The sequence below is a fragment of the Hyposmocoma kahamanoa genome, unplaced genomic scaffold (genome assembly GCF_003589595.1).
Source record: "Hyposmocoma kahamanoa isolate Upper Pololo Valley unplaced genomic scaffold, ASM358959v1 215, whole genome shotgun sequence".
Lineage (NCBI taxonomy): Eukaryota > Metazoa > Arthropoda > Insecta > Lepidoptera > Cosmopterigidae > Hyposmocoma > Hyposmocoma kahamanoa.
In genome coordinates, this window is record NW_020653736.1 from 2,961,015 (window position 1) to 2,979,495 (window position 18,481).

Sequence of the window (18,481 nt, forward strand, 5' to 3'; positions counted from 1 at the left end):
TCCACACAAAGGGTCATTTTTCTCAAAATTGAAACCGTATATCAATATTAGACTTTAGTTCACGTATAATATATTAGATGACAGTACTTCTAATCTGAATTTCACAATAAATTAGATAGTAGTTTTATCACAATACGAAGATTGCTGCGTATCCCAGGCTTAGGCTTACGAGGTAATTCGGTGGTAGTTACTAATCACGCTACACATCAGAAGTGAAGCATTTCAGAAGCTTCGGAATACGTTCGTATTGTTCGTCCATCATGCCCCTGCGGCTGGAAAGAACAGGTGGACGATTTGTTGACAATTTTAGGACTTTTTGCGTGTAAATACGTAACTCGGTGGATTTGGTCCAGGTTGATTTTTGAATTCGGTGTATACGATATTTCAAAAACTAAATTTTATGGTTGTATGTTGACACGACTAAAATATAATAACAATGTATAGGTTTTGCAAGTATTGTCGTTTACGAGTAATATAAAAAAATATGTATATTTTCTGAATCCCGTGGCCTTGGATTCGGTGGATTTAATGCCACCGAGTTCAGAAAAGCTTCCATAGAAGTCGGAAAAACCTGCCATCGAAGCCATATTTTTTTGAAAGGTAAGAATTTTATACGTTTTTTCATATAAACGTTTAGTTAATACTGTTGGTTTTCACAATTTTATATTACTGCTAGCTTCCCATTGAAAATAAATAAGGAATATCAAAACAGAAACCAAAACTTGGAAATCAAGAAGATAAAGGAACGTGCTAGAAAAGCAAAGATAAAAAGCGATCCGATTATATATGATAGGTTTAAAGAAAAGCAGAAGGAAAGATTTTAAAGCTGCATGAATTACCTCGTCATGTACAAAAAGTAATGAAAATATTAAGCGCGCAAGTTTCCAAAAATTTATTGCTTTTGTAGTTACAGATTAGGTTCTACATTTTTTTTAAAAAGAATTCCTCACGGAAATACTTTGTGTGATTGAAAAAAGGCTGAACACCCAAACTTGATTTTAATTAATAGTCATAAGATGAAAGTTGTTGGCGTTATTCTGGTCGATTTATAAATAAATTTTAGTTTTTAATGCCTGGTTTAATAGTTAGTCATATTAGTAAATGTCTATGTAGATTATTGAATGTTTTATTGACTTTTTCATAATATTTTATACAAAAATTACGCCTTTTGTCAAGAAATCCTGATTTCGGTGGTACCTGAATTAGATGGATCAAACATGTTATTAAGTATTAAGAATCTAGTTGCCCAATTAACGGAATCGTATGTAAGTTTTAGTTATTTTTCCTTCCCGCTCAACCTGAAATTAAGAAAAAAAAATTCGACCACTGAAGTCAGGGAGAAATGCCCTTAACCAAAAGATTTTAAAGAGAGTCGTTATTTTATAATTACACGTATTTGAAATTGTGAGATATTCTGAAGTTAGAACTATTTCAAGTCAACAGTTTCAACCCGCGTTAAAAGAAACTAATACGAGGTTTCGTGCTTTAGATTCTAACTCAAATACTTATGTTTTTATTTCATTGGTGAACAAATTACACTTGAAATCGTCGTATTGACTAAACGCTATTACTCATTCTTTTTCTTTTAGCGCTCACACTCATAGCCCCTCATTAGGAAAACCCTGTATCGCGGGCGTCCTGGACGCACACATAGACAAGCACATATTACATCCAAATTCACGAGAGAAATCTGTTAGCGCCAAATGAGTTGCTACCAAAAGCAGGATTTTTGTCATCCAAGTACACAAAAGCTGTATAACAGCTTTAGTATACATTTTTTGTTTCACTTTTTAAACCTCGTAAATTGCAAATTTTGAACATCACCTGGAATCTTGTCATAGAAGCATTACATTACCCCTTAAATGAACAGCTGCTTTATTTTTATTCCTCGTAGTAATGTTATGTCTGTCACTATTTTTCATAAATAAATTGCTATTTTTGTTAACGTAAATTACATTTTGGTAAATGTACTGTGGTGCTAATGTAGAAATGTTAACTTTGTTTTAATATGTAGTTGATCCATAATCCATGGCCCACCATTTCGGAGATTTGTACGTACGAAACTTTTGGTACAAAATGCAAAATTCAAATTACTACATCAGTAAGATCTGCAAATTTTCATCATTAAGTACATAGTAATTTTACGTAATGTAATAAACACTGAAGTAATAACTGGAGATTCTCTGCCGAGCTAATCTACTTTTCATAGGTAGTATAACTGTTGCCACAGTAATCTAGTTTTCATACCAATTATCTCTGACCAATCTCATGTTGTTACATGTTAAAATTTAAGAAGTCTACAACAGCCATGATATCGTGACATGTGTCAAGTTATCTATTTTACCAAACAGGTTGAAGCCTTCAGCTTTCTATGATATACTCGTACAATGCATCTTTCTTTGTTTCTTTTTCTTGTTTCCATTCCATCTATGTTCGTTTGTTTCCTAACACTTCAGTTTGTGTGTTTATACGCGGCAATGGGGTTTGTTTTTAATCGATTTCAAAAAGAATAGGTAGTCGATTTTTGTGGACCGATTTCGATGATTCTTCTTTTGTTGGAAAGGGGGTACCTCAGTAGTGTTCCCATTTTAAATTTGAAGAAAATATTTTACGTGTAATGATGGCAAATTATGAGATGAATCCGTTTCAACAGAACTTGGCAAATAGATGTAATTCTACGAAATTTTGAGGTTTTTTTTTAAATAAAAACGTTAATAACATTAGCTTACTGTGCGTAGAATAAGAAACTGACCAAGGTCAGGTTTTTGTTCATGATTTACTCTACATATAAAACAATTGTCGATTGTTCTACCGCCTTGTTGGTCATACATATAGTACGGTATGTCTTTTATAAATAGCCAGTTTTAATAAATTCTAACTGGTAATTTACAATATGTTAACTCGCCATTGGAACAATTTATTCGTTACGTTTGATATCTTTGGGACGCTATACATAGATTATGTTGATAGAAAACCGAATAGGGTTAAACGTGATTTAATAAAAAAATAAAATGTAGAAGGACAATTTCCTATTATCAGTTATAATTATTACAATTACTTTCAAATCGATATCAGGACACAAAAGACTAAGAAGTTGCCTTAGGCATCAACAATAATCATGACATGACCAATGACATTTTTCCGGAGCCTAGGACCTTGTAATCCACAAGACCGAATTAACGGATAAAAACAAATTGTTATTGTATCGAAAAAAAATCGAAATTAGTTTTTAAATTATAATATTTTAAAACAATGTCTGATAGATGACCTCTGTACAGCGGTGTGCCGTAGGTCTCTCTTCATCCTTGCTATTCATACCGCCTACTTTTCAATTGAGAAACAACCGCTCATAACTTTTACAGCATGTGTACTTCTTACTAATGGAATTACGTTTGCAGGTTAAGTTCACTGGCATTGTATTAATTTCACGCTTCGTCGATTGCATTGCACCCAATGTTGAAACGTTCGTAACTGACACTGTGAGAAAACGATCCATATACCACAACCACGTCAACCTATTATTATCCATGGCTGGACGTATATTGTAATTATTAATATAGTTCAATTGATTATTTTACCGCATATGTACTGTTGTTGTAAAATTGTTTCAGACTCAAATATATTATGTCGGAATATAATAGTCTACTCGCTACTGGGAGACTCCCTTGTCACTAATTGTGTCAGGAATTATTCGATAATTGGTTTTGTCGTTGAGATCGCGATGAATTATAACGTCAAATTAGTTAATTTAAAATCAATGGGTTTGTGATTGCACATTACAACCGGCGAACAGTCCACCTTTTTCCCGCCGAAAAACCGACATTTACAACTCCATTCCGAGTTACCCGCTCATAAACTAACTACTGGATGTTTTTATAATCAGTAATCAACTATTTTAATATATATGTTCATTTTCATTTATATCATTCATTTATTTCAAAGATGGACACAACCTGCGAGAACCAAGAAGGTCACCACAAAGATTTTTTTTCCAGAAGCGTATAAATTGCCCCGTTAAAGACGATTTGTCAAGATGAGGCTTTTTTCATTCCTCGTATTAATGTTATGTCATAATACCTCGTCGTATTTAAGAATCGCGCTCGGTGTGCCCATTCCTTGCGATCCGTAGCCACTTCCTTTCACCTCTTTATACGTACTCATTTTGACCCTTTCTTTTATTTGTTCTTGTTCTTCCTTTCCTTCTTTGCCCTTGTTCTATACTTATTATAACTTTTATAAATTCGTCACTAAGTAACGAATGATCTGTTAATTGTTCGTATTAGAGACCGTGAATATTTAAAAATATACATGGCGAAAACTGTGAATTTGCCAAAATCAATGCTACAGCTTCCAAACGTAGTTGCAATACATTTTACAATACCTGTAGGTAGTAACATATTGATATTTGTGACAGGAGAACAAACGGTCAACTTAATTCATCATTATTACCGATTTAAAAAAAAAGGAGGATCTCTTTTCGGCTGTATTGTTTTTTATGTGTGTATGCGATTAAGTCGACATTCGTGAACCAATTTTGATGATTCACTTTTTGTTGGAAAGACGGTACCTGAATACTGTCATCATTTAAATTTGAACAAAATTTTCTCACTTTAAGAGTGACAAACTTGGGTATGGATCCGGTTTCGCACATTTTCTGGTAAAGGATTTCAACAAAATTCGGCAAATAGATGTAATTTCACGAGCTTATGAGGTCGGTTATTTTTTATAAAAAAGTTATATTTATTGCATATACAGTCGTAACTCGTTCATTGTGTATTCGAGAACACAATTTTTCGTTCGCGAATGACGTTTCTTTGAAATACTGAATCGAGATCACGGTCAATCTGTTGAACTTTATGACCTTCACGGTCGAAAATTACTCTAAATTATTGAATCTTGTGAAATTTTATTGACTCATCCATCGCAGCTCAATGTAATCGATTATATAGTCCTCTACCCGCATTTGGCAGCGTGATGGATTACCATGTGCAGACGAAGAGAAGGAGGACACGTTTGGTTGTTTTGCGGGCAGTTGAAGTACCTAGAAACTTTATTTAGATTTTAAAGTAACAAATATTTTGTGTCAAATTTTTTTATCACATTATCGAAGACAAGGTTAATTTATTTATTTATTTATATATAAGATATTAGCATAAATTATGCAATTTAAATAAATGTAATGGCGTTGGTGTTCTTGAATAAAGGTTATTAGAAAGCATTTTCTAGCAAAACAAACTATAAGAAGTTACAATTTTATAGTGATATTTGTTAAGTTACTAAAGGATAGAATTGTAGCGTAATCGCATACAAGTTTGATTTTCCAACAAATACCGGCAGTACGACTAGGTGACTAAGTTAATTTGCATAACGTCTATAGCTTTGATTATGATATTCTCGTAAATTCCAATCTCCATGAAATTGTGTGCTTTTTATTTATTTCTTTATGGCATATTTCAACTATTGACTGTTTTTTTTTTCAGATGGACAAAAAACAATGTACCACAGGGAGAGGCGAAAGATGAAGTATCTCTTCATATTTGCATCGTTAATCCTTGTTCAGTCAGCCATCTGCAAGTCTATAGAGATAACAGGTGTTCCCGTTGGGCCCACTGATGATGACTTAGATAACAACATCATAGATTTCGACGAAGACTACACCATTAAATTTAACAAGAAGTACGGATCTGTTCCATGGCATACAAATGACAAATTCAACAAAGATACTCACAAATACACTGTCGTTAAAGAGAATACTTTAAGTACATACGATAAAAGTCCAAAAGAAATTGTCGAGGATACAACGCCAAGCGAAAATCTAGGTGTCATACCACTAGAATTAATAAGTACAACAGAGAATGCTCTACTAAGTATCATAGAAAGTACTACTGCAGTTGATTTAACAGTTATTCCTTTATCTAATACAAAAAGAACAGTTCCTTTTATTGAGATTGCACAAACAGTGACATTACCATCATCGACACAATCGACTGAAACATCAACAGACAGTTTCTACATAACAACAGAAAATGATGACAAAGCTATTACAATTAGTGAAAATAGTGAAACAACCACGACAAAAAGAGACGTAGCTATTCAACTAAAAGAAATTGAAGCTTTAAATAAAGAAATAGAGCAAAAAACTCAAGTTAAATTTGAAGTGGAGTCTACTAGTATAACCACCGACGTAGCTGTTACTAAAACTCTCGAGTTCAAGTTTGAACCTAAAAATATAACAGATAATTCTGCATCTGTTAGTATTCCAGAAAAGGAAACCACAGTATCAAAAACTGAAACAAAGATAAATGAAACAAATTCAAAAGAAATTCAAACAATTGCCAATATTCAAAATTCGTCAAAAATCGATTTAATGATTTCAACACCGAATAAGACAACAGTCGACGAAGAAAATTATAAAACCAAAGAAAATAAAAGCAACATAATCACAGCAAGCAACAAATCAAGCGTAGATGAAATATTTACCACAAATTCTAAGATAGAAACAGAAATTAATTCAGATTGGGAAATAGATTCAAAAGAAGACGTAATACCTTATACTGGACTTGACTCTGAGGAAGTGCCTGAAGATTATTATGATGCTAAAGACGTGGTACCCACCACCGCTCCGAAAACTGATGCGTTGTCAGTAATATTTGGTCTAGCCGGTAGTATGGTGGAGAGCGTGGTTGAAAGTGTGGCGGAAAGAGTGGTGCCTAAAGGAATTTATGATCTCTTTAAAAGGATGCAGAAGCAAAGTGAGGCGTTGGAGGCTGAAAGATTGAGGAGTCGAGAAGAGAATGGAGGATTAGGTAAGTGTAAAAGGTTTCCGTATACAGGGTGCAACAAAAAATATATATTACTCTATATAACACAAACAATAATAGGTTTATATCTGTAATCATGGCAACAATTTTATGATCTCATGAACACAAGTTTTTGTGCGATATTATTATAATTTTACGTTGTATAATACGAATTGTTAATTTCTGCAATTATTCCATCCTCCATGGATGGTGCTCGACATGAGCGAGGTAATATCGACATGAGCTTTACACAAAAAAAAGGTAACGATCATCAGCTCAAATTATCGTATTATTTTTGTTACACATCGTGCCAACTGGTGCGGTTTACTTTGTTAGTATTGAATTTACACATTTATGTAATGAGGAAATAAATTTAATAATTATATCTTTTTGCCAAAAACAATAGACCGTACTGGTATACCTTTAAGATTCATGTTCATTGTTTTAGTAAATATGCGTTATTCGAAAGATGAATTCACAATATGCGAATTTGACCGAATGACATTATGTCAACATGTTTAACATGTTTTTCAACAAGCGTTTGTTTGGCAATGGACAGTTACTTCACGTGCCTTCTGTTAGAGATGCCATCTATATTTTAGATACAGCTGCATGGAACAAGGATCTTGTGCTCAGGTTGGACCATGTCCCGAGATTCTTAATCTACGAAGTACGTCTTATTCTAGGTGGTCGCTTTCCCTGTATCTTTCTTTGCATAATTAGTCGGAGTAGACCGTATTTATCATTACGCATTATATGACCAAAGTACTGCAGTTTGCGTTTTTTGACAGTACTCAAGACTTCTAATTTCTTATTCACCATTTGCAATACTCTTACATTGGACACTATGCGTCCACGATATTTTTAAAATTCTTCTACAGACCCACATTTCAAAGGCTTCTAAGCAGTTGCTCTTAATTTGGGTTAAGAGTCCAGGACTCTACGCCATACAAAAGAATCGAAAACACGTAAAAACGGGCCAAACGCATCCTGGTAGAGATCTTCAAGGATGGTAGAGAATTTCGCCTGTAGTATAAATAAAATACTTATGACACCTTCATATTCTGTGATAGGTAAATGTTGATGGTGAAATGAAAAAACTAAAACTTAAAAAAAAAAAGATTGTCCCTCCCTTATTGGTACCAAATTGAGTTCTTTCCTTAATATACGTCTCGATCTAATTTCTTTAATTTACTTGATTAATTTAAGTTTAAAAAACATTAACCTGTACTTGTCTTTCAAAATGTACCTATAGTTTAACTCATTGTTAGTGAGTTAATTACAAAATGTAAACGTGAGAACAACATTATCAACATACAATGCTACAGTTATACAAAACCCATATTGCGTCTATACCTACAAGCTGTGTAGTTCTTATGTTCCTTTTCCATAATACAGCTTCCCAACTTCCTTATTTCGTGGGAACTTTGGAACAAAACAATCTTTGTCCCTTTCGCGCAAGTTAATTTTCTATCCGATTGTATATTATTGCTGATGGATTTATTATAGGTCTCACGATGAAGGTATATTGAAAGTTCAGACCAGTCTGTACAGTTTATTAGTTAGACGCTTTAATTACATTTCTGCTTGGCGCAAATGCCATGATTCAAGTGACTGATTCGTCAAACTTGGGTGAACCAACAAACAAGGGTCTTATATTTTTTTTTAATAAAAAATAAGTGCACATTTGACCTCCATCTCACCTGATGGAAAGTTACGACGAGGTCGAGGATGTAGCAGGCACACCTAAATAGTGCCTATTCACTCTCGCCTTGAAAAAGTCCAAGTTGTAGCGTTAGGGGAACAAGTCTGCAGGCAGGGAATTCCACTCCCCAGCCGCTCGCCATACAAATGTGGAAGTGAAACGTTTCGTGCGAATCCGGGGAATCACAACATAGGGGTGGAACCCCAGCCCGCGTCTAGTCCCCCGATTATGGAAAGGGGAAGGCGGAATTAAATTATGCAATTCCATCGCACACTCTCCGTGATATATCCTGTAGTATACCGATAAGCTGGCAACTCTACGGCGTTGTTCAAGGCTCTGCAGCTTCGCCTCTACTCATTCCGAGTCATCTATAAGCCTCTTAACACGCTTGTTTATTGAATCTAAGGTGGCCAGTTGGTATTTAGCAGAGCCATCCCATAAGTGGCAGCAATACTCCATATACGACCGGACTTGTGCCTGGTACAGCTGAAGCAACTGTTTCGGTGTGAAGTAACGCCTCACATTGGAAAGAATGCCAAGCTTCTTGACTGCATTTTTGGTCATGGGTTCAATGTATCTGCCGAAGTTCAGATTGGACGACAGATCCATTCCAAGTAGGTGAAGACGGTCGGCTATCGGTATGGATATATCACGAAAAGTCGGAGTCAGGTGAAAGGGACTCCGTTTAGTGGAGAAAAGACACGCCTGCGTTTTGGTAACATTAAATTTGACAAGATTGGCATCGCCTCAATCGGAGATTACCTTAAGTGTTAATTTCAAACGACTAACCATGGACTCTCGACAAGATTGCATTTCTTCTCCACCGACCCTGCAGTTCGGAAGAGGATACAGGGCTACAGTCTAAAGTCATAGATATAGCTGAGCTTACAGCCTAATTTACAAGTAAAATAAGTTTCAATTATTGTTTTTAAAATAAACTATCTTTATTAGTTTATAAAGTGCGGGAATTAGTTTCGTCAACAATTGATTTTGATATTAAAATCTGAAAGCGGAAAATGCAACCACTCAGGCGTTAAACGCACTAATTATGCGTTTAACTACTGTTACCAATTTCTATATCGTTGTTTAGGCTAGTAATCCAGGAACGTTGTGTAAGCATTATAATGCAACCTAATCAAAAGTGACTTTGCCAAATCTAGTCTTCTAATTTTTCAGGGCAATTTGGCCGCGGTATACTTAAAAGTATCTCAACTGGTCTCAGCAAGCCTCTGAGCCAGCTGATGGCGGGGGTCAAAGACATTGGTTCGCTGGATTCTGATCGAGGTTTCGTCTCTAGCCTTGCTTCAGGAGTGACCAGTGTAGCCAGCGCTGCCAATTCGTTGGCCGATATGTTTAAGGATCGCGTACAGGCTATTTACCCTGGTAAGTGGTTTATATTTGTCAAGAATTATCTAGTAATCGTAATAGGGTATAATATCATCCTTTTAGTTCAGTGAGGCAAACTTGTTAACTTTTGAAGCAGTGCTTAGATAACACCAGGACTAGTAGTATTAGGTCAAATTTCAGTGTAATTTTTAAGTACCTTCTAACAAAATATTCTGCCTAGTTCCATATTGCATTAATATTTGTACACATAGGCACAGTATGGTGCGGCGATGGGCACTCTGCGCAGGCGCGTTCCAACAGTGAACTAGGCCTTTTCTTCTTCACGGACACCTGCTGTCGTCAGCACGATGCCTGCAAGATCTATATCAAGTCAGGTGAAACCAAGTATGGTCTCACCAATACTGGGTTATTCACCAGGTGGGTTGTAATACAGTTATTTCCAATTTGGCTGACTAACACAGTTTTGATCTTTTTTAATCATCTCAATAAAATACGTTGTAAGGTAAAGTTATGGTGTGATTATAGATTTTTAATTCCTCAGAAATATTTATTGTCAGACCCTTACGTTTCTTGGAAAATGCTCTAAAACATCGTATTATACATGGTGTTGACATAAGTATGATCACTGATTTTTGGTCGGGCCTTTTGTTATACTCTGTACATATATTTATGCAATATTAACTTGATTTCAACTTTCTGTCGTGTCTTGAGTCATTTTATCACCACACGTTTTATCCAGTACACTCATCATAAATACATGGCCTAATCGGGGTCTATAACCTACATCTAAACGACGAAACTGTGCTCGTATAAGGTTGTTAGTAAAATTTAACTGTAGTTGATCTTGCCGAGGGGTTACCATTAAAGGCTGGAACTTCTACATATTTTGTCACTGGGACAAAGATGCTGTATAATTTGTTATACATAACATAAAACAAGTATAATAGAATCGTGTTCCACCAAATCTTGTGAAATGCACAAATGCAATTGCTCTACATTTGACCTTTTTATAAAGCGACTGAGATTATTAAATTGTCAATAAACGCCTTTTTGGTCATGAAGTGACGAAACCACAACACTTGCAGCAACGTCAGAGAAAACATTCATTCCAAACAAATCGTAGTTTATTTGTCGTGATCTGTGAGATGTATTTTTCTTTATGCAATGTTTTTATTGTGTACTGAGTAATTTTCTTAGCGTTGGTCGAGCAATGTCTACTATAGCTACTCGACAGAGTTAAAATCGACAGGCGTTGATTTATGACCACTAACAAATTCGATTGTAAGCATGAACTTACAACGAAAGTCGAAGTAATTTTGAGCATGTGGTAACAGGATAATGAGTTCATTTCTTTAAATATAGTTGGTGGCTAATTTTGTAATCCTAGAATTGTCAAGAATATTTGCCGTGTTTGAATAGTAATTGCGACCGCAAAGCCACATAGTTAACACCCCTGACGTGTGTCAGTTCTTATGCGGTGAAAAGAGCAATATTGGCTTGACAGTTCTACGAATATAGAGCATGGAAAAAATGTTGGCCGTGATTTGTGGTGGCAAATTTAAAGAAGCTTGGGTAATAAATTTGTGCACCACGCCATCTCAACACGATTTTGAGAAATTAGAAAGAACTTTCTCGAATTTAACAGAATTTGATTTGTCTTCCTATTCACGTAATAATAATATCTGTCACTCATTATAACGGTGAAATATTATTTATTAAAAAAGAAAAAGGTTGCAGCCGGTAATAAGTCAAATACTAATCCATATTCTTACACAATCACCTCTGTGAGATTTCCAAACATAACACTAAATTACGCAGTAAAGCTGTTGCCCTTTCTAGATTTGCAAACCTTCCCTTTCTACCTCGCTAAGGCAATAGACAAGTATTCGCACAATGTCGCACAAGATAGTAACAAGCTAACGTAATCAGTTATGCATCAACGGTGCCTTGCCACATACTTGTTAAATTCTACAGGATGCATAAATGCAGCTGGTAGTAGACACATCGATGATTCGTTGAATGCGCTTATGGTGTTCTGCAGGGATGTATTCTGCGTCCTAAATCGATTAGTTTAGATGATTATGGTGATGAGAGCACCGTGAATATTCCTTAGATAGCGTTGTCTTGCATTTGATTTTGATGATTCTTCTATTACAATTATGGTGTTTCTCGGGGTACTAATTTGTAGTTTTCATTATTCTTTTTTTTTGTTCAATTGTTAGGTTTTATACTTGTAAAGAGTAAAAAATGTTTCTTTCACAAGGCCTGAGATTATGCGGGATCTATATTTTTTTAAAGATGTATTTTCCATTTAGAATAGCCTTAAATATATATAAAAATAATTGAAATTCTTTTGTTTCGTTTCCTTTATCAAATATTTGTACAATTATAATCTTTTTTTTAATTTAACAGTATTACTGTTGTCACTTTAGCACCCCCATGTTTCTATACTTGAACTTTGAGAAGGACAATAGTTGCATAACACATCGTTATGATTTTCATAAGTAGAATAAACCCACTACTTTACGGTACTTGCTCGGAGCTCTTTCCGGGATGCGCATCGTGGCTTCCTACAAATTCTGTTTCCTTCCTCACTCCCCCGCCTGAGTAGGACAGCATATAATATTTTATCGGTCTGCTTACGATCCACTGGCACGATACTCCTATTAGGATTTTTTTTACATTAAAAGCGGGTGGAGTACCTTTGCAAGTCTCCCAAGAGATTTTTTATCCTTTTTATACTGTGGTAGGGACAGTCACACAATCCACGATCGATGACGATGATCTTGTAGATTACAGTCGTCTATAACCATTTGCGTTACTTAGGCAGAATACTTATTATCAAATGCGTGGCCTTCCGCGTGGCATAACATCCAAGAATCGCATGTCTGTTTTCGATCCGGAATACAGCTTAGCGGTAGAAGTTGGTAAGGACCTCCGCCCAGGCGGGTTTTGCTTCGAAAGAGAACCCTTCCGCCAGTAACTTTTATTACCTTACTTTGGTAGCGCAATGACCCAAAGTGGGTCTTGGCTTCCGACATCAGATTCCGCCACGCCTACCTGTTTTGAACCTACGGGTAGTCACCAGTATCGGGTCCCTTAAGTTCTTGTCCACTTCATCGAACCAAAGCTATCTCAGACGTGTGACGGCTTGTATAGTCAGTTGACCCAAGTACGCTCTATTTACAGCACGATCATTCATATTTCCTTATCTAGAAGTATCCAAGCCAACGGAGACGCGCTGCTTTACTTTAACTCTTATTACTTAGATTAAATTGTCATATTTAAATAGTGATTATCATTAGTATGTTGAAGACACTGGTTCGAATCCAGTCGGATCGAGGGAAATTTTTCTAAGTGTTAGATCTTTGGATTAATAATTATAACAAACCAGTGGAGTAATTTCACAAAATATAATTGAATATCATCGTGGTGAAACATTGTGACATTCAATAAACTTAGTTACAATTAGTATGTTTGTTTTACACGCCGAGTAACCGAGTTCGGTAGCAAACCAACAATTACGGGTTTAGCGGTTAGTGGCGAGTGGTCACAGTTATATAATTTTTAACTGCACTTTAACTGCCACTGCGTTGAGCATTTTGTTTTAAAATTTAGCATTTTCTCGTTACGGTTTTCATTGTGCAAAGAAATATATTAAAACTTTTCGTAGCTAGTGGTTAACGTCATTGGAGTCCTGTCAACCGAAATTATTGTGCCATGTTAGATTTTTGGACAGAAAACTGGGACTGTGGATTCCATCCTCTAAGGTAGTAAAGCTTCGAAATGTTGGTTGCTGCCAAAGACTAGGGACTAGTTATGGACATCAAAACTATTTCCATACATCGCTGAGAATTTTGAAAAAGTATTGTAAAAAGGGTCGACAAAAGAAAGACGATTTCCTGAAATAGAATAAAAAGTTGGAAATGAAACTATTTTCCGGATTTAAATCGCGTACATTTGTTTTTTTCAAATAAACCAGCGTCTCGGACCTTTTACAGGTCCCATGGACACGGCTGACTGAGATGGTAAAGTCATCAATCAACCAGTTATGTCTAATGTTAACGCAAACCACCTTTAAAATTCATCACTTTGGCATAACAAACGCGAAAACTTAAGAACTCGATACGTACAACAAATTTTATTGGTTTTGAGGTGCGGCACATGCTGAGTTTTGAGTTTTGGTATCGACTACACAGACACCAGTGTACGACTGTTTGTACCTCAGTCGTCAAACAAAGGACTGATGATCATTCATCGTCATGCTCAAAATAGAAGTAATATTTTATCACATTGTTTTAAAAAAGAGGCCGGCTTTCACTGGCCGGCACTGCGCTTGCGGCGATGATGCAACCGTTGTATAACCTCAGCCGTTCATTACGAGCGTTAATCAACTTGCGGATAGTCGTGTAATTCACGGGAAATTTAATTCACGTTGTTCCCGAAGGTAATCGAAAATTCTTAACATTAATGGTTTATTTATTAGTGGCTACTATAGAGAAACTAAATAATGACCGGATCGTGTGTCTTGTTTACATATTTTATTTATCGCTATAAAGTTTTAATTAACTATTTTAGTTAATATGGCGATGGTAATAAGTGGTATAGAATGATATAGAAGTACGGAACTGTTTATAAAAACGTGCAGCCTTCAATTCGCATTGCAAAATCTCAACCATGTAGCATAATCAGCAATCTTGTGTAGTAGTCCTGCGGTCAGCAGCATGCATGCAGCAAATGAAATCTTAAACGTTATTGCACCATGGTGCTCTAGTTGGTCGTCCAAATAAGCCCTTAACGTACCACAGTATTATATAACTAAGTTGTCTGCGTCTAGATTACTAGACGGACTAAATTACGCTGTAAGCCTACGTTAAAATTAGGCCAATTTGTTGTTAAATTAGCTTTGGAGTAGCAGTTAGAAAGCTGGTATCAGGTAGGCTTAATTCTGTGGTATTATTATATAATGTAATGACTTTGGACCTTCGCCCTGTTGCGAAATTTAAAAAATCATAGGAATGAAACTATTTTTCCGGATTTAAATCGCGTATATTTGTTTTTTCAAACAAACCGACGTTTCGGGCCCTTTATAGGTCCCACGGTCAAGGTTGATTGAGGTGGTATAGTCTTCAACCAGTTATGTCTAATATTAATGCAAACCACGCTATATTTTCACTATAGTTACAATAATTATTAATTAAATACCTTATTTTTAATTTTACAAAGAAAACATTCCAATTTACGCTACATTAAGTTTTACAAATTATTTTATTGAATGAATTTTTTTATTAAGTTTAATTTATTATTAATTATTAATAGAAATTAGAATAAATTAAAACATATTAATTAGTACTGCAGTCTTATGTCTGTTTGGGATTTTTCATTAGAGGAAATACTGGATCCCAAACTGGTGGTACGGAGAAACCATCTTCCCTGTTGAAATTAGGATGTTTTTTAATTTCAATGGCCTCTCGCAGCATCCTGGGCAGATAACGGACTTCTTTTGCAAGGACCTGGGGTTTGTCAAACTTCATTGAATGTGTAGGTTTATCCATGACATGCTCGCAGACTGCAGACTTGTTTACGCGACGGAATGTTTTCTTTGTAAAATTAAAAATAAGGTATTTAATTAATAACTATTGTAACTATAGTGAAAAAATAGGGTGGTTTGCATCAATATTAGACATAACTGGTTGAAGACTGTACTACCTCAGTCAACCGTGACCATGGGACCTGTAAAGGGCCCGAAACGTCGGTTTGTTTGAAAAAACAAATATACGCGATTTAAATCCGGAAAAATAGTTTCATTCCTATGTATAACAATCGCGAAAACCTAAGAACTTAAAAAATCATTTTATGTTTTCATGGTATCGCCATCTCTGTGGTCCCGGGTTCGATCCTCGGTCAATGTAGAAACTAACTTTTTTGTTTATTTATGTCAAAGTCAATATTAGCACCACCAAATTTGGTTTATCAGTGTGATTTCACGTAATGCCAATGTCATCTGATTGGCTATTTCTTTTGCATTCGTTACGTAAATGAATTTTAATGCATTGCGTTGTATCAGGTCCCACTGCAGCTGCGATGTAAAGTTCAAAGAGTGCTTGCGCAAGACCAACTCACTGGTTTCAGCCCAGATTGGGCTCACCTACTTTAACGTGCTGGGACCTCAGTGCTTTCGCAAGGCGCATCCCATCGTCAAATGTGTCAAAAAGACCAGGTACGTAAATTATTTTGTGTCAATCTGCTGTATCGGTGTTAGCCTAATTGGTGAAAAGTTGCTTTTCAACCGCGAAGTCTACGGTTCGAATCCCTGTGGCGCTATGTGTGACTTTAATTTTTAGACAAACCTCTCACTAACATACCAAAAGTAACTATATCGAATCCCAAAATTTCACATAGACGTAATTTGTTTCATTTGGTTCGTATTATTTTTATGATTTAACTGCCTCCGTGACCGAACGGTTATCATGCTGGACTGCCATACAAGGGCCCTGGGTTCGATTATCGGGCCGGGAAAAATAAATGTATGGCCTTCATTTATTTCTTTCGTGAGTTTGGGTGTAATTTGTGGTTATCTATGTGTGTGTCCATGGCACCCGCGATGCAGGGTTTCCCTAATAAGGGGCTATGAGTGTGTATGTTATTGTTATTGTTGTTATTTTCATATGACAAAAGCACTTCTGAGGTGTGTTCGCATGTGGCTCTATCGTGCTAAGAGTTCCTTGTCCACTGCTGAATATGGGTCCCTTTGAAAAATGAAGAATTTATTTAGAAATGTTATTTGAAGTTATTGTAAGTGCTATACGAAGATTTTGGAAGTATTCAGAGTCAAAGTTAAAGTCAAAGATTATTTATTCCATAGGTAAAATAAATTTACACTTGAAAACGTCACATTTGAGCTACTGCTCGTTCACTACCCTGGCCTCCATGAGAAGAACGAGCAAGAAAGTCTAGGGAATGCTCTTTTCAAATAAACTTAAATTCTATGGAATACACTTTGAATCAAATTTGTGTGGATTCTGGAGCCGTGTCGTCTTTCCATACATCTTTATCTAACACGTAGTCTTCAATTTTGTAATATGATTTGTCGATCAAAATATTTTTAATGTAGTTTTTAAACTTAGGCAATGATAAACTTAATATATTATATGTTCCGGAATTTTATTGTAAAAACGTATACAGTTCCCCATAAAAGAGTTGTTTACCTTGGTTAAACGAAATCGTGGTACCATGAGTTTGGACTTAGCTCTAAGGTTAATATTATGGATATCTTCTTTCTTATTGAAATTATGTATATTTTTACGGGCATATAAAATATTTGAGTAAATGTAGTGTGATGCCACATTCATGATACCAGTCTCCTTAAACTTTTCTCTGCAAGATACCCGAGAGCCTAGACGGTACACAGAACGAATCGCTCGTTTTTGCAATATAAATATGGTTTGAATATCTGCCGCTTTACCTCACATGAGAATCCCGTAGTACATTATACTATGGAAGTAACTAAAGTAAACTAGTCTAGCAGTACTAACATCAGTAAGCTCACGTATTCTGCGGACTGCGTATGCAGCGGAGCTTAATCTGCTGGCCAGAGAAGAATATTTGGAAACCATTTGACAGACTTTTTTTCTCCAGGATAACCGGTCAGAAGTGCGAGGAGTACGAGCTGGACTACACGAAGCCGAAGATGTGGCAGTGGTTTGACAACGAGACTTTCTGACAGCCGCGCTGCAGGCACTCGATGAAAACTTACATTTTCATAACTACTTAACCTTGACCTAGCGATGAGATTATGAAGTTTAACTTTAAGACTTGCTTGTATATTTAACAACGTGATAAAATTTCGTCATAATCATCATGAAACCATTATACGTCCCATTGCAGGGCGTGGGTCTCCTTTGACCATGCGGCTTAGGGACTTTACACGTTTCTAAATGGTTGTGATACGTTTTATATTGTTGTTGTCCTTCATTTTTAGTGACAAATATAACTTCTAAACATTCAAAAATGTGCGCAACTTAGACATTGACGTCATGCGCACACCATTCGAACTGTTGACATTTCAATTGAGAACCAATCGTCCTCTCAATGGCAATTTCATGGTGTTGTCATCTCTGACGTCCCGGGTTCAATCCCCGGCCGGCTCAATGTAGAAATCCCGGAGAAATACCGGAAAATGCGCTTATCCGGATTCTTCCCCTAGTTCGCTACTGTACGGGACTTGACACAGGAGATAATAAAAATCGGTTCTCACTACACAAAGTATGTTGAGAGAAAAAAACGCCTTGAATTGGAGAATAGCAAAATCAACCATTAAAATAATTGCTCCTTATATGTAAAATTTAGGCGCTATTTATAAAAATGAATCTTCTTGCGTGAACAGCCCCCGTAGAGGTGGATGATTTTCTTTAAAATTAAATGGGACCACTATGGAGGCACCTTCTTTCCAACAAAAAAGTATCATAAAAACCGGTTCACAAATACCGGAGTTATCGCGTAACATACATAAAAAAAACTCTAAACACATCACGCAATGCTCAAAACAAAAGAAAACGAGGCGCATATAAGGTGCATGCACTTGTATTGATGCGAAAAACACGATTTTTATCTTTATCATTTCTTTTTC

At 35.9% G+C, this 18,481-nt stretch overlaps 1 protein-coding gene across 1 annotated transcript in view; it reads left to right on the plus strand.

Moving 5' to 3' along the window:
* Positions 1 to 18,167, plus strand: part of LOC113227724 — a 43,585-nt gene extending 25,418 nt beyond the window's left edge. Inside the window, exons 2-6 of the mRNA XM_026460711.1 lie at positions 5,481 to 6,806; positions 9,682 to 9,888; positions 10,104 to 10,269; positions 15,920 to 16,072; positions 17,491 to 18,167. Coding sequence (XP_026316496.1) covers positions 5,495 to 6,806; positions 9,682 to 9,888; positions 10,104 to 10,269; positions 15,920 to 16,072; positions 17,491 to 17,575 — 1,923 coding nt within the window. The 5' untranslated portion in view covers positions 5,481 to 5,494 and the 3' untranslated portion in view covers positions 17,576 to 18,167. The remainder of the gene's footprint in view (positions 1 to 5,480; positions 6,807 to 9,681; positions 9,889 to 10,103; positions 10,270 to 15,919; positions 16,073 to 17,490) is intronic.
* Positions 18,168 to 18,481: the final 314 nt, after the last annotated feature.